General features: G+C 40.8%; 2 protein-coding genes across 6 annotated transcripts in view; one reads left to right on the top strand and one right to left on the bottom strand.

Annotated features, from left to right (window-relative positions):
* The window catches only part of ylpm1 (YLP motif containing 1), a 31,612-nt gene extending 26,293 nt beyond the window's left edge, over positions 1-5,319 (top strand). The window contains exons 23-36 of the mRNA XM_079358671.1: positions 668-701; positions 1,303-1,345; positions 1,950-2,014; positions 2,094-2,168; positions 2,250-2,305; positions 2,411-2,519; positions 2,731-2,877; positions 3,026-3,090; positions 3,217-3,314; positions 3,412-3,542; positions 3,649-3,722; positions 3,808-3,891; positions 4,006-4,173; positions 4,279-5,319. Of these exons, the coding sequence (XP_079214797.1) occupies positions 668-701; positions 1,303-1,345; positions 1,950-2,014; positions 2,094-2,168; positions 2,250-2,305; positions 2,411-2,519; positions 2,731-2,877; positions 3,026-3,090; positions 3,217-3,314; positions 3,412-3,542; positions 3,649-3,722; positions 3,808-3,891; positions 4,006-4,173; positions 4,279-4,413 (1,284 nt within the window). The 3' untranslated portion in view covers positions 4,414-5,319. The remainder of the gene's footprint in view (positions 1-667; positions 702-1,302; positions 1,346-1,949; positions 2,015-2,093; positions 2,169-2,249; positions 2,306-2,410; positions 2,520-2,730; positions 2,878-3,025; positions 3,091-3,216; positions 3,315-3,411; positions 3,543-3,648; positions 3,723-3,807; positions 3,892-4,005; positions 4,174-4,278) is intronic.
* A 2,894-nt stretch (positions 5,320-8,213) lies between these two features.
* LOC306829632 (uncharacterized protein) lies at positions 8,214-13,311 on the bottom strand. 5 transcript variants are annotated; one of them, XM_079352741.1, is made up of 15 exons: positions 12,973-13,311; positions 12,807-12,840; positions 12,255-12,418; positions 11,986-12,158; positions 11,671-11,778; positions 11,445-11,538; positions 11,269-11,318; positions 11,055-11,136; positions 10,315-10,400; positions 10,021-10,215; positions 9,579-9,674; positions 9,365-9,493; positions 9,137-9,241; positions 8,964-9,049; positions 8,214-8,317 (listed from the first exon to the last, which is right to left on the bottom strand). In XM_079352741.1, exons 3-15 carry the CDS (start codon positions 12,385-12,387, stop codon positions 8,296-8,298), a joined length of 1,359 nt encoding a protein of 452 aa, XP_079208867.1. In that variant the 5' UTR covers positions 12,388-12,418; positions 12,807-12,840; positions 12,973-13,311; the 3' UTR covers positions 8,214-8,295. The 5 variants fall into 5 exon arrangements, with proteins under 5 accessions (XP_079208867.1, XP_079208869.1, XP_079208871.1 ...); XM_079352743.1 differs by having other exon boundaries at positions 12,811-12,840; XM_079352745.1 differs by having other exon boundaries at positions 11,986-12,155; positions 12,973-13,310.
* Between the last annotated feature and the right edge of the window lie 50 nt (positions 13,312-13,361).

Here is a 13,361-nt window from a genome sequence, read left to right as displayed (position 1 = left end):
GTTGTATCCACATCAGTTGTTGTTTTCATGAATAACAACATTGCTGTGGTTTTCTTCTCATGCCTACCATCAAATACAACAGCACTCATTCTAGTGAGACACTATTCATACTTGATCGCTTATCTCTTTGGTTTGAGGAGCAGTAATCAGTAAATGTTCATCTTTTTTTTGTCTCTTGTTCTGATAGGTAACGATAGATTCTAGAGGAGGAGAATAGGATTAATTACAGAGCGACTGCATCATCCGGCTGCAGCTCCACCCTGTTCTGACATCCCACATCAGAGAGCTCAGTCATCTGACTCTAAACAATTATCAGTGTAAAAGCAGCCAGAAAGAAAAACCCCACATGCGTGACTCATAACACAAAGCAATGGAGCTTAGACGGAGCAGTTTGTCCTCCAAATCCAGCGGTTTGACTCTGATCAATAAGCTGTTTATAGGCAGAATTAACTATATATTTCTGGTTTTAGTTTTTCTCTGCTGTGTTGGACCTTTGAAGACTTATGACAGATTAATTCCTGAGGAAAATAACAGTTTGAACCATCTTAATGCAGTTAGGAACAAAAGTGCTTTTTTTGTTATCATGTGATGAGTTTGGGGGAATCTTTTAATAATTATTACTTTGTTCTTGGTAACTGAACTTTTTTTGTTGTTGTTGTTGTTTCAGGCCAATAATGTGCTGGTCAGAAAAAGTGCACCAGGTAAGAGTGCTTTTTCATTCATTAGGTCACGTGACAGTCCCTACCTCTATTTGAGGATCCTCTTACAAACATAACATATTTACTATTCTGTGTGAACGAGCTCTGAGTGGATGGACCTGAAAAGAATCGCTGGAGTCTGAGATGATGTAGTGGAGCACTGGTACCCGTTGAAATACTGCAGGGGGTATTTGAGAATTTTGTAGCGTTAATATAAAATCTGTGAGCGAGATTTGATATTTAAAATGAAAACTTTTACTGCCATTAACTGCTGCAGTTCCAACAGATGTAACCTTCAAGTGCACACATTTGTTTGATGTTGTTTATATTTGCTGGGAACCAGTTCTGATACTGGACGACAGATAAAATCATGAAAATGGATTGTCATTAAATATAGCCTCAATACGGCTGAAACACAGAAAAAAAGTAAATACAAGACCATCGATAATTGGATGGCATATTTAGGACAAATCTTACAGAGTGGACAAATTATTGAGAAGTTTTGAAAACCACCGTCTTCAGAGCTCACAGCGGCATTCAGAGGACTTCACTAATGTCAGAATTTTATTTATTTATTTTTCTCCTTTGCTCGTTTATCTTTAAGGCCTTTCCACCTGCAGCCAGCACGTGTACAGGAATTCTCCACCGTAAGTGCTTCCTCTAACTTCGTGGTCCATCTTTGAACACCCTTCGGTGACCTCATCATGTTTTAAAAACCCCTTCATCGCCACAGTGTGTTGTTAGTCTTTTCCATGGGTGTATCATAAACTTAACACTTTCATTACACAGACGATAAAGTTAGGTGTTGAATAAAAGAAAAAAAGTGACTTTAAAGGTCCCATATTAAGCCCTTTCTGGTTTTAGATTCTCTGTAGTGTCCAGGTATCTGCACATTTAGGCTCATCTATGTGCACGAATTCAAAGTCTGCGGAAATGCATCTTCTCTTACCTCGTCCTGTTGTCCCCCCCCTCCAATCCAAGCTCATTGGCTCATAGTAGCGAGACCAAGCTAGTGCTGCACACCCATGTGACCCCACGTGGGGACCCTGATCGCGGGGGATTCAGAGAGTAGCGAACATTAGCGATTGTGAACGTGCTTTAGTAGACACACAAATTAGATATATGAACCACTAAAAGGGCTGAATATGGGAGCTTTAACCCGGGCATGTATTGATCATTAGTGTGTCTGAACATCTTAATTTGATTTTGGGCTATTGAGATAGTTATTGATTGTGTTTTCTCAACCTGTAGAAGTGAATTTTCATCATCACCAAATGTCCTCCACATCAGATACTTCAAGACATCTGCTGTCCACAGTATGTTTGACAACAGTTCTCCCAGTTTAGCATTGACGTCAGCTCTGCTGTGTGTTAACCGTGTTTGTTTTAATAACAGGGGATGAGGTAGTGACGGTGAAAACTCCGGCCTTCGCAGAGTCTGTTTCAGAGGGGGATGTGAGGTGGGAGAAAGGTAGGTGAATGATACTCTCATATATTGTTCAACCGCTGAGCCAGCTGTTGCACTACACGCTTCTCACTGTGTTTGTTTTAGCTGTGGGCGACTCAGTGACGGAGGATGAGGTGGTGTGTGAGATAGAGACTGACAAGGTATGAACAAGAACCATCACAGCCTAAGATGACTTCAATGTTATTGTGTTGTCTTCAACAGAGAATGCGACTGGTTTTCCTGACGTCTGTGTTTTCTATTCGTAGACGTCAGTACAAGTCCCCGCACCAGCAGCTGGTGTCATTGAGGAGCTGCTGGTTCCCGATGGAGGGAAAGTCGAAGGAGGGACGCCCCTCTTCAAACTCCGAAAAGGAGGTGTGTCACGGCGAAACAACTTTTTGATATTTTTGATGACAATTTGATATTCTGGCCTTGAAGCATCACTAACACAGCACACAAGAAATATTCGTCTTTAAGAAGAAAGAATTCATTAAAAATAAAGATTCATCTTTGATACTACTTAAACACACCGAGTTACTGGATGGATAATAGGACCAAAACAATATCTGTACTTCTTTTCCTTTAGCTGTTGCTGCCAAAGCTGCCCCCTCCCCTGCTGCAGAGGCTCCAGCTGCAGCCCCTCCACCTCCACCTCCACCTCCACCACCTCCTTCAGCTTCAACTCCTGCTGCCATGCCTCCAGTGCCACCACAGGCTGCCCCAGCCAGACCCGGTGTGTGTTCCCCTTCTGCAATATGTGCTGCACAAATGTCTGCGCTGTGAAAGGCATTTGCAGCGGCATTTTTACGCTGCATGTGTCTGAGTCGCACCCTTGAACTATCTATGGCCCATAATGTCACGTTTTCTTTCCCTCCTTTTAGTTTCTGCTGTCAAGCCAACCGCTGCACCAGCTCCTCCGACAGCAGGAGCCAGGGGAGAAAACAGGGTAACGCACACTAATAAGACTATCTTTTTCATCATATGTCGTTTTTGCATTTTTTTTGTCACAGCCTGCCAACGGTTTCTATAAGGAGACCCTTCAAAGGTATTTTTTTGATCTCCCTCTGTTCAGGTGAAGATGAACCGCATGAGGCTGAGGATCGCGCAGAGGCTGAAGGAGGCTCAGAACACTTGTGCCATGTTGACCACCTTCAACGAAGTGGACATGAGGTGAGCCAGTGCAGATCCTCCAGTGAAAGCTACAACTTTCTTAATACTTGTGTACAGGCCTCAAGAAGTTGTTCAATGCTTCTTAACTTTCTTTCAGTAACATTCAACAGATGAGGACCGTCCATAAGGATGCTTTCCTAAAGAAGCACGGCATCAAACTGGGTTTCATGTCTGTTTTTGTGAAGGCTGCAGCACACGCTCTGACTGACCAACCTGCTGTTAATGCTGGTGAGACACAAAGACGTCTTTTCTGCTGTTTTATTCATTTTGTGTAAAACTATATCAATCCTTTTTTATTTTTAGCTAATGTAATCCTCAAACATTTCTACTTTAGTCATCGATGATACGACCAAAGAGATCATCTACAGGGATTACGTAGACATCAGTGTCGCCGTGGCAACTCCAAAGGTGTGACTGGTATTTTCCATGAGAGCCGTTGCTTTTAAACACCAAGGAAGGTTGAATATAACGCAGTAACATGTATTTGTTTTAGGGGCTTGTTGTACCAGTGATCCGTAATGTGGAGACGATGAACTTCACTGGCATTGAGAAGGCCATCAACGCATTGGGAGAGAAGGTAAAAGCCGTTGTAGAATAATAACAGATTTTCCATGTGGAATTAAAAAAATAAAAAAACGCTTGTTTAGTTGCATCACAAAATGTTGACATCTGTTTGTAACCTGTCGCTCAGGCTCGTAAAAATGAGCTTGCTGTTGAAGATATGGATGGAGGCACTTTCACCATTAGTAATGGTGGTGTGTTCGGCTCCATGTTCGGCACGCCCATTATCAACCCCCCGCAATCTGCCATCCTGGGCATGCACGGCATCTTTGATCGACCTGTAGCGATCAATGGCCAGGTAAGAGCAGAGTGAAAAACAATAAAACTGTAGGACTCTGATTGCGCTTCAAATGCGATCCACTTCAGTGTGAGCAAACGGTAAAGCAGCTTTGTGTTCTGGCAGGTGGAGGTCAGACCCATGATGTACGTGGCACTGACGTATGACCACCGACTCGTCGACGGCAGAGAGGCGGTCACTTTCTTACGCAAGATCAAAGCGGTGGTGGAAGATCCACGAGTGCTGCTTCTGGATATGTGATGTTTCTTTCAACACATGACTATAATTCAAAGATGGTTCAGCTGCACAAAGTTCATGTCTCACAAAAGCGCCTACATGACCTCTGTTGTCCTTCAGCGGGTCAGTCAGACTTCATGTACAGCTTAAATCACATGATCAGACCCGTAACCCCAGGATTATACTTCAAATGGGTTTTAATTAAATCAATGCAGAGAGCTCTCTGTCTGCTATCTTTTCTACATTAAAAAATTTACATTAAACCACCATGGAGGGGGAAAAAAACAGTTTTAGGCTCAACTGTTAAAAGAGACTCACATATAGGTGGCTCATTTCAGATGTTTCATACTTTAAATTGTAATCCCTGCATGCAGTCGTGTAAGAATGAAAAGGCTCAAAACAGCTTTTCCAGACAAAAGTCGGCAACATGACGTTCATCCTGCTCATTAGTCGGTTCTGCCGAGACGCTTTTTCCACCGCAGCCAAAATGAATTCAAGATGTTCTCAATGGTAACACAGGATTTAACAAATTCCTAGGTTTGCTGCTCGTCCTCGTTGCTCGCAGCAGTCTAAAAAAACAAAAAAAGAATCCACACCCTGTATGACTAGCTCAGTTGTATTCCTGCTCCACCTGTCCTTCTTGTCCTGTCTTTAACATTCATTTGCAGCCTTTCTTCTTTTCCTTGTCGGGGAGGTTCTCAGTTTAAAGGAACATTGTGAGCTTTTAGTTCAAAACCATATTTGTTTTTTGTAAAGCATAAACAGTTTATTGTTAGTTAGGGCAATATGTTGGGGAGTAATGTTCAAAACGCACAATTCTGCTTCAGGTCTTTATGTTGAGCTCCGAGGCTCCAATATATGTAATACTTGTATCTATTTAAAGAACCAATTTTAAACATTAAAACATCTTAAGAGTTTTATGTTCTTAAACGTGTCTCGCAACCTTTTATTTGTAAAAAACGCTACTTCCTGTATGACTGTCAGTCGCTGCTCTATTCCTTCCCCATCATTGACCAATCCATTCATCTGAAGAACATCGAGACGGTTAGTTTTCTGTTGCATTTTAATGGAAAATGTGAAAAACTGGAAATGTCCAGTCAGGTTCGAGGAACTTGTGAAAGGCTTTTTTGATAACAGACCAAACAATCATTTATCTTTCCTCATATTATTGAGGATGAACCTTTTAGTTGGATGCATCTCATTCATGCTTTTTATCATACCATACGTCTAAACTGGTTCATTTCAACAAAACCATCTTAAGTTTGGGCTTTAACTCCATCATTTGTCTGTCTGATTTAAAAGACAGAATAAGACCCCGAGGCTGAGGCAGAGAACGTCTTAGTGGTCCACCTTGGCCTAAGCATTTCATCTCATGCCAAGTCTATTGAGCGCCTAAATTCTCTGCTCCCGGTAAATCCAAACCAGGGACTGATCTTCAAAGCCTCATTAGCCGGGCCTACCGCTCGGCTCTTGAGAAGATCCAAATAATGGGATCATCTCTGACAAAGTCTTGAGGGTTGATCGGCCCTTTCTGCCACTTCACAAACACAGGCTCGAGTGTGTGCAGCTGTGGATGATACCCCTTCACTATTTCTGTTTACTTTAATAATCACATGGGGACAATGGGTCCTAATGTACGTCTTTGTTTCTCTGCCAGCACTCCCACAAATGTCTGAACAACACTGTTTGGAGAAAAAAAACACAATTCATAATGAGAACACACAAAACCCAAATATTAGATTACCATGAGAATACTGGGCGTCCTAATGGGCCTGAATACAGTCTACAATGATACAAGGGTCCCTTTAATCGAATTGTTTACTTTTATTCGTGCTCAAGATTCCATTAGCGCGTATGAGATCATGTTAAATGGCAGTGTGCCAATGGGTGCAAAGATATCTGAAGGGTTTGTTGGCAGGTTTTTGTTTGTCTTCAAATTTGGCCAAATCACTGAATTCCCAATGGGACTGCTCAATAAGACGTGGGTTTCAAGTCTTTGTGTTGGTTCAGATGAAAGATGGCCCATTAGGAATTGGCAGCTAGCTGTTTGTTTTTCATTAATCCACATCAGAGAGATAATTTACCTAAATTATTCTGTTAGTTTCCCTTTTTTTTAAAAATAGATAATTATATCATTCATTTTAGAAACATCTGTATTTCAGTCATGAAAAAGTCTGTTTTGAATCAAAGCTTTTAATATTTAAATTCTCAATCACTTTGAAATGACAGAATCCTGCTTTGGATTGCAATTAAACATTAAAGTACGCTCGCTAATGTCAAACTTGTTCACGTGTTGTCGAGTGAAGCACATGAATGAATGCGCAAAGTAATGGATAACTTCCATCTTATTACAGTTATATCCTATGATCGTGAGATGAGCTTTTTTTTTTTTTACCCCCAAATACACAAGGACCCTTTTCAAGCATCCACTAATAAAAGACTTAGACTTTCTTTATTGTCATTCAAACCTGAACTTTACAGTGCAGAACCTTTTGAAATGTGTAAAGTGTAAGTGTGACTCCTGCAGGGTCACGGTCAGCACGCTGTCAGGTTTAAACTTCTGAGCGACACCAAATGCTAATAGTCAAACTATGATGTTCAAACTCTTCGAAAATCAATCAGTTGTGTCTTCTAGAGTTCAAACACTGATCTTCTGTATAAGTGTGATCACATGGCATGTGTTTTGGATTGTTATAAGATCGAGGCCTTATTGTTCTGTAACTGAGGAGCTGACAGAAAGTGCCCGATCTTCGTTTTACTACACGGCCTCCTGCATGTTCAAGTTGTTAACTTGGCTTTATTGAGAGTTCCTGTTGGCTTTATTTACATTTTAAAAGATTTGAATTGAAGAGGACAGATGTTTGTTTTTTCTATCTGTAATTTGGATGCAGGAACAAGAAGACAGTGTTGCACATAAGGGTAAGGCAGGCATGTTCTCGTACCAGCTTTGACACAAAGCTATGAAGGCAAAGGTCTCCGGTTTACTGTTAGGACTGGTTGTGCTTGATTGTTTGAACGACGCTTAGTGGGCGTTGACTGTTTGCTTTGAGGATCCGTGGAAACAGTGACAGGTCTAGATATCATCAGAGGACTTCACTTACAGCTAGTTGTCAAACAGAGGATGGGAGCGTGCACAATGTGCCACCTTGGAGAAAAAAAAACCCCATAAAGCTCACCAGGATGTTAATTAAAAATCCTAATGACCCAACATATGACAGTGTGAGAGGGTGCTGTGTTTATCATGTTCTGTGTGGACACCTGACAGAAACACATTATACTGTTTATTATCACACCTTGAGACAATTCATCAACACCCTCAATAATCCGGATCTGCAGGGCCTGCATTAAGTAACTGTAGCATGAATATTCATTCTGTTTCCTGTACAGCGCATTTCATTCAAAAGCTCACCAATGTGGGGAAACAACTACCTGCATCTGGCCCTATTCTTCCTCTCCTCGCAGCCCTTTGATCTAGACGCCAGCTCTCTTTTTCTTCCTCCTCTTGTTCTGTTGTCATACCAGAAGATTATTTTTGGATGGGGAGAATGAGGCTGAGGATCCGGCAGAAGCACACGCAGCTGGCATGCTCAGGTGGGTGCAGCTGTTTGGTGTCAGGGGTTCAAGTATTCAACTGGGATGAGCAAAGAACTACAGCGGAAGCAGGGAGGGTAGCTGAGGTCGTCGGCTGCTGTATGTGTGAATCTGTTAGCTGAACACAAAACCCATGGGTTTGTTGATCCCAGATCCTCTTCCTCCAGATTTATTTCATCAATAAATTTGGCAGTTAAGAGATCTGTATAACAAAGATATCGGAACTACTGTAGTTAAATATCACAGGCCTTTATCAAACTGAATCAAATAACATGAAACTTTATTTGATGTTTCTCTATGGTTGAACCAAATCCTCTAAGACAGCTCAGCAAATTGCCTGCAACAAAGAGGGAAAGCTGGTGTCAGGTTTTTGTTTAAACAGTTTATATGTATAAGGCTTGAAAAACAAAATAATTAAGTGAATGAGTGAGTTTTTGTATGTGCACTATGATCAGGTTGTTGGGGTATCCTGGATATGTTGTGCACGTAAAGCTCATAACAGTGGTTCAGAATTCTGGACAAACATCGTGTGGGTGTGCATGTGGACACCTTATGTATGTTTCTAAACGGTGATTGCTGGTACAGAGCATAGCGACTGAGCTGGTGAGAAATCAGGACACAGGCTGCAAACAGATCAGTGAACTGGACACTGTGATGCTCATGGAAAGGAGAACCACGTTTCTCAAGTTCCATTAGAGCAGCATTTTAAATCAAATTTCCACTTTCCACTGCGCGCACTAAGTTAATGATGTTGTGTTTGAAAGCTCAAGAGACACATTCACAAATTTACGGTTATGACGTGGCCGTGAGAAGTCTTAGTTTGATTGAAAGAAAAACCTCAAGTTGTTAGCAATAGACACTTTTCCAAGGTTAACAATAAAGACTATGTATCTTGTTTTTAGAAACCTGAGCTGTTTAATGTGAACCAATGATTCAGAAGTCTATTTATAATCATGTGCACACACAGCAGTTTACACACTGACCTGTACAGGATGGTGGCTGTGCACTTTTTGTCAAACTTCTTTATCAACCACTCAAGCTGTTTATGATCCAGAGGTGCCTTAGCTTCCTGCAGTATGGAAACATTATATCCTCTAATGCTCACCTTTACAAAGTTAGTATCTGTACACAGCTAAGTGAAGTATCTTCTGTTTACCTTTAGAGCCTTCCTAAAGGTGGACGTAGAGATGGTCATGGTTCCATCTTTATCTAATTTCTGGAAGAAGTCTGTGATGTTCTCATTTCGTGCTTCAAAGAATTTCTATGTAAGAAAACAGAAAGTTCATACATACATAGATGATCGATTTAAGACTTTTTTTTAGTAACTTCATGTGTATAAAGATTGAGTCTGTCACCAGTTTTCTCTTCCTTCATGACCACTGACCTGAAAGATCTGGAGAGCTGATAAGTTCCTTGTGACAGACTTCATGACCATGTACCGAACATGCAGATTAGGGTGGCTCTGATTGGCTGCTTCCAACAGCTCCAAAAATTCTTCATTCACAAAAACACTCTACACAAACACACAGGCAATAAATATTCATCCTGTATTAAAGACACGACTCACATTTATGCTTAAGTTTAAACATTTCACTTACAGAAATATCAAGCTCCTCCACTGATGATTTCATGTTGTTTTTAATTGTCTTCAGCAGCGTAAGAGCTCCAGTGTTGGTCAGGAGGTTATGGGAGAGCTGAACATAAACGCAAAACACATCTTCATCATGATAAACAGCTGAGTAGGGCGCAAAATATTCAACCATCCAGTTTATTTCTTCAGCACATTTCAGCAAAAAGGCAAAAACAAAACGGTAAAAATCACAGAGGAGATAAAATATGACGATGTGTTATCAAATAAGATCCTCAAGAAATAAGAGATTCCACAAAAATAAGAAAGTCTAAACGAAATAAATAACCCTTACATTTGAAACGTTATCCTCTCTGTACACATTAGTGTTTAGTGCTCTGAAGACCCTGACTGATGATCAAAGTCAACATCAAATCCCAATGTTTGGAGGTATCAGTATTTGAAGCTCTCACCTTGAGGACTCTGAGGGTTTCATTGGTGCTAAGGCCCTGGCAGAGCAGCGTCACAGCCTTATCGTCTAAACGGTTACTGCTGAGGTCCAGCAGCACCAGCGTGTGGTTGTGTTTTAGTGCCTGACCCAGAGACGCTGCCTCAACTTGGCCAAAACCGTTCCATGACAGCTGGAGCTTCTTCAGAGTAGAGTTTTCCTGAGGAGGAGAGAAGGGAGAGGCAATGACACGATGCAAAAAACAAGGCAAGTAATGAACACTGAAGCATTGTGTGTATCAGTGTCACGTGTTTTTCACCTTCAGGCCAGCAGTTAAAGCCACTGCACCGCCCTTACAGAGGTGATTCCAGCTCAGATCTAGCACTTCAATACCTACATTTGTGGCTAGGAAGCAGGGCAATTTAAAGTTACAATATGTTCAAAACTTTAAGCCAGAAAATAACACATGAAGACTTTTACAGTCAAAATGTATAAAACAAACTCCAAAAAACATTTACTACTCCATACATCATGTATTGAATCTAAACTGCAGTTACCCTTAGCCTTAAGATATTCATATTCACCCTGGACTATATTAAACGTTTTGGGAGACTGTGAGTCTTAATAACAAGAAAGCAAAGAGAAGTTGAGATGGAATTTAATTAGCTGGGCTCGTTGGCTTCCACTGGCAGAAAAACAAACTTAAAAGAACACATGGTCTTTAAAAGCCATACAGTTTGACTTCTTATGGTCAGTAACGTACCAGGAAGAAATCAAACTCAATCACTGCCATTTAAAACATCCGAGAACGGGCTAGAAGCTTTGACGCTGTTCCCACAATATGTCTAAAAATCACTGAAAAATGGAAAAACATCCATTGTGTCATTTCTGTTCATGTACTCAAGAAAGAGTCAACCATTCAGTTTGACTTTAAGGTCGCTAATATCTGTGAGTTTTGTTTTGAATTTGTTCCAAACGTAAGAGATACACTAATAGATTAGTCATTTAAAAAAACAGCAGCGACACACTCCAAATGCAGTTAGAACTGAACCTCTGTACCCAACATGTGACCGAGGTGAACTCCTCCTGTAACACAGAAGAGGTTGTGACTGAGGTCCAGCTCCTTTACCACGTAGTCACCCTGAGAAGAGAGAGATAGTTGCTCTAAAGCGTTATGTATGATGAGACAGTTCCCTTTTAGAATATCTTCATGGAAACTGTGAGGAAAAGATCATTTGCAACATGGATTCAACGCATAATTCTTTGAGCTGACCTCTAAAACATCAGCTAGACATTTAGCAGCAGAGTCATCGAAATGATTTCCTAAGAGGAAGAAGTACAAACGTATTTCATTTGTTTTACAATTATAAAACACTGTAGATGAATCTCTTTTTCCGAGCCAGGCAAAACTACAAAATACCTTGATAGGTGAAAGACTGAGTTGATCACCTGATAGTTTCATGGATTTCATGTAGTAATTGTTCAACAGCATTTTGGAGATGATTTCCGCTCCTTGATGGTTCAGCTGGTTGTTGGAAAGATTCTGAAGTAAACATATGGGGATAAGAATATTGTAATCAAGAAACATCACTTCTTTTGCAGACCAACATAAATGAAATGTTCCCTGGCATCTTTGTTAACAGGCAGATTGTTCAGTGCTGATGTATTTACTTACAATACTCTGAATGGTCATGTTTGTTTGAAGCATCTCCACCAGGTAATGCATCCCCTCTGCCTGAAGATTGTTGTGCTCTAGCTCAAGATTTGTGACGGTTTTGTCGGTCTCAATCATTAAATAGACAAAAGAAAATGTCAGGTCCAATCTCTGTTCTTATCATATGTCTTTGTTGATCAACTCTATGAAACGTTTAGAGACAGAGAAACCTCACCTGACTAACCTAACTTCATAAACGTTTTCGCAATTCAGTTTTATCCTTTATTTTTTACGTCTTTTTGTTTTATTAAAGTGGATGATGTCTGATGTCCATACCAGCAAGGCTATGGCCAAAGCTTTGGCCCCCCGAGGTCCCACACCACGGTGGTTCAGGTTGAGATCGGCTTCAACCAGTTTGAGGAAGGATGAAACAGGGACGGCCCCTGTCTGCAGACAGGTCTGCAGATACAGCTCAGAAGGAGACAAACTCTGGTGCCGATTGTTGGCTGCTGAAATCAAGTGAAAATCACAAGAAAGGAGAAAATATAAGGAAGGCCCAGACTCAGCATCCATTGCTGTTTAATTGCTTGATCTCTTTAACCTACTGTCTGTCTCCAGGTCGGTGTCCCACTCATCACCACTGTCAGTCACTGGACCCTGGGTCGGCTCCTGAACCTGATCCATCAGCTGCTCTCTGTTCTTAATGCATTGGAGAACTGTCTCTTCACGCTGATCCATCCAACACAAGGTCCTCAAAGTTTGATGTTACCTAAAGGAAATATATTACGTAAACAGTTATTCAATCTTAGCATTTCACTTTATGTTCAGATAAATATTGAAGTATACTTAAATTCCACTAAAATACACATTTATTTACAAGTTACTTTGCAGACTCTAAGCCATTATACAACATATGATCATTAATCTGATGCTAATGGGCTTTTTATTTAACTTTCCATCCTACTTTTAAATTATTTTGCACACTAATACAATTTAGAAAAGGACGAGTCTGCTATCGTCAACGCTGTTACCATGGTTACAATAAAGCGAGAAACTGCTCCTTTTGATTGCTTGATTTAACTAATAACTATGAAGTTATAAAACAAACGTTCACTTGCTCTTTTGAAAGGTCTCTTATTTGATAGATAGTGGCTTACCTACACAGGTCGTGTCCTTTCTGAAGAGGTTAACCTGTTTCATTAAAACAAAAGTTTAACTGCAAAAACACCGTGCTAAAAAAAACGAATTTAAATTTAAACTCGGGGACAATTCAAGCAGTTCGAGGTCGAAAACTAGACTAGAAACTAAAATACAGCTACTTACCAGATATGAATCCTTATGATTGGGTAAATAATCTAATTCAGTGAAATTTTATGTCGTCCTCGAGGTGACTGCTAATGATGCAATTCATAAAACACCCCGCTAGAGGGAGCTGTTGACCGTGTTAAGCGTCGATATAGTGGCTCAGTTGTTCTTCTCTTAACTGGAAGGTCGAGGTTTCGATCCCCAGGTCCTGCAGCCACATGTCCCATATATCTTTCGGTTTGACACTTAACCCCGAGTTGCTCCCACTGCTTCGTCGTCGGCGTGTTAATGTGGATGAAAGGAAAGAGTTAGCCTACTTCTGATAGTGTCACTACATTGCAGCCACTGCCATCAGTGTGTGAATGAGTCGGTGTGACATGCAGTGTAAAATTACTTTGAGTGGTCAG

Source organism: Symphodus melops, assembly GCF_947650265.1.
Source record: "Symphodus melops genome assembly, chromosome: 1".
Lineage (NCBI taxonomy): Eukaryota > Metazoa > Chordata > Actinopteri > Labriformes > Labridae > Symphodus > Symphodus melops.
This window is presented reverse-complemented; position numbering and strand designations above follow the sequence as displayed.

Coding starts and splice junctions, on each gene's coding strand:
- LOC306829632 (XM_079352741.1), bottom strand. CDS start 12,387: ATGGATCAGCGTGAAGAGACAGTTCTCCAATGCATTAAGAACAGAGAG. Junction 10,401..11,054: donor TCACCTCGGTCACATGTTGG/GTACAGAGGTTC, acceptor CCTGCTTCCTAG/CCACAAATGTAGGTATTGAA. Junction 9,242..9,364: donor CAGCTCTCCAGATCTTTCAG/GTCAGTGGTCAT, acceptor TTTCTTACATAG/AAATTCTTTGAAGCACGAAA.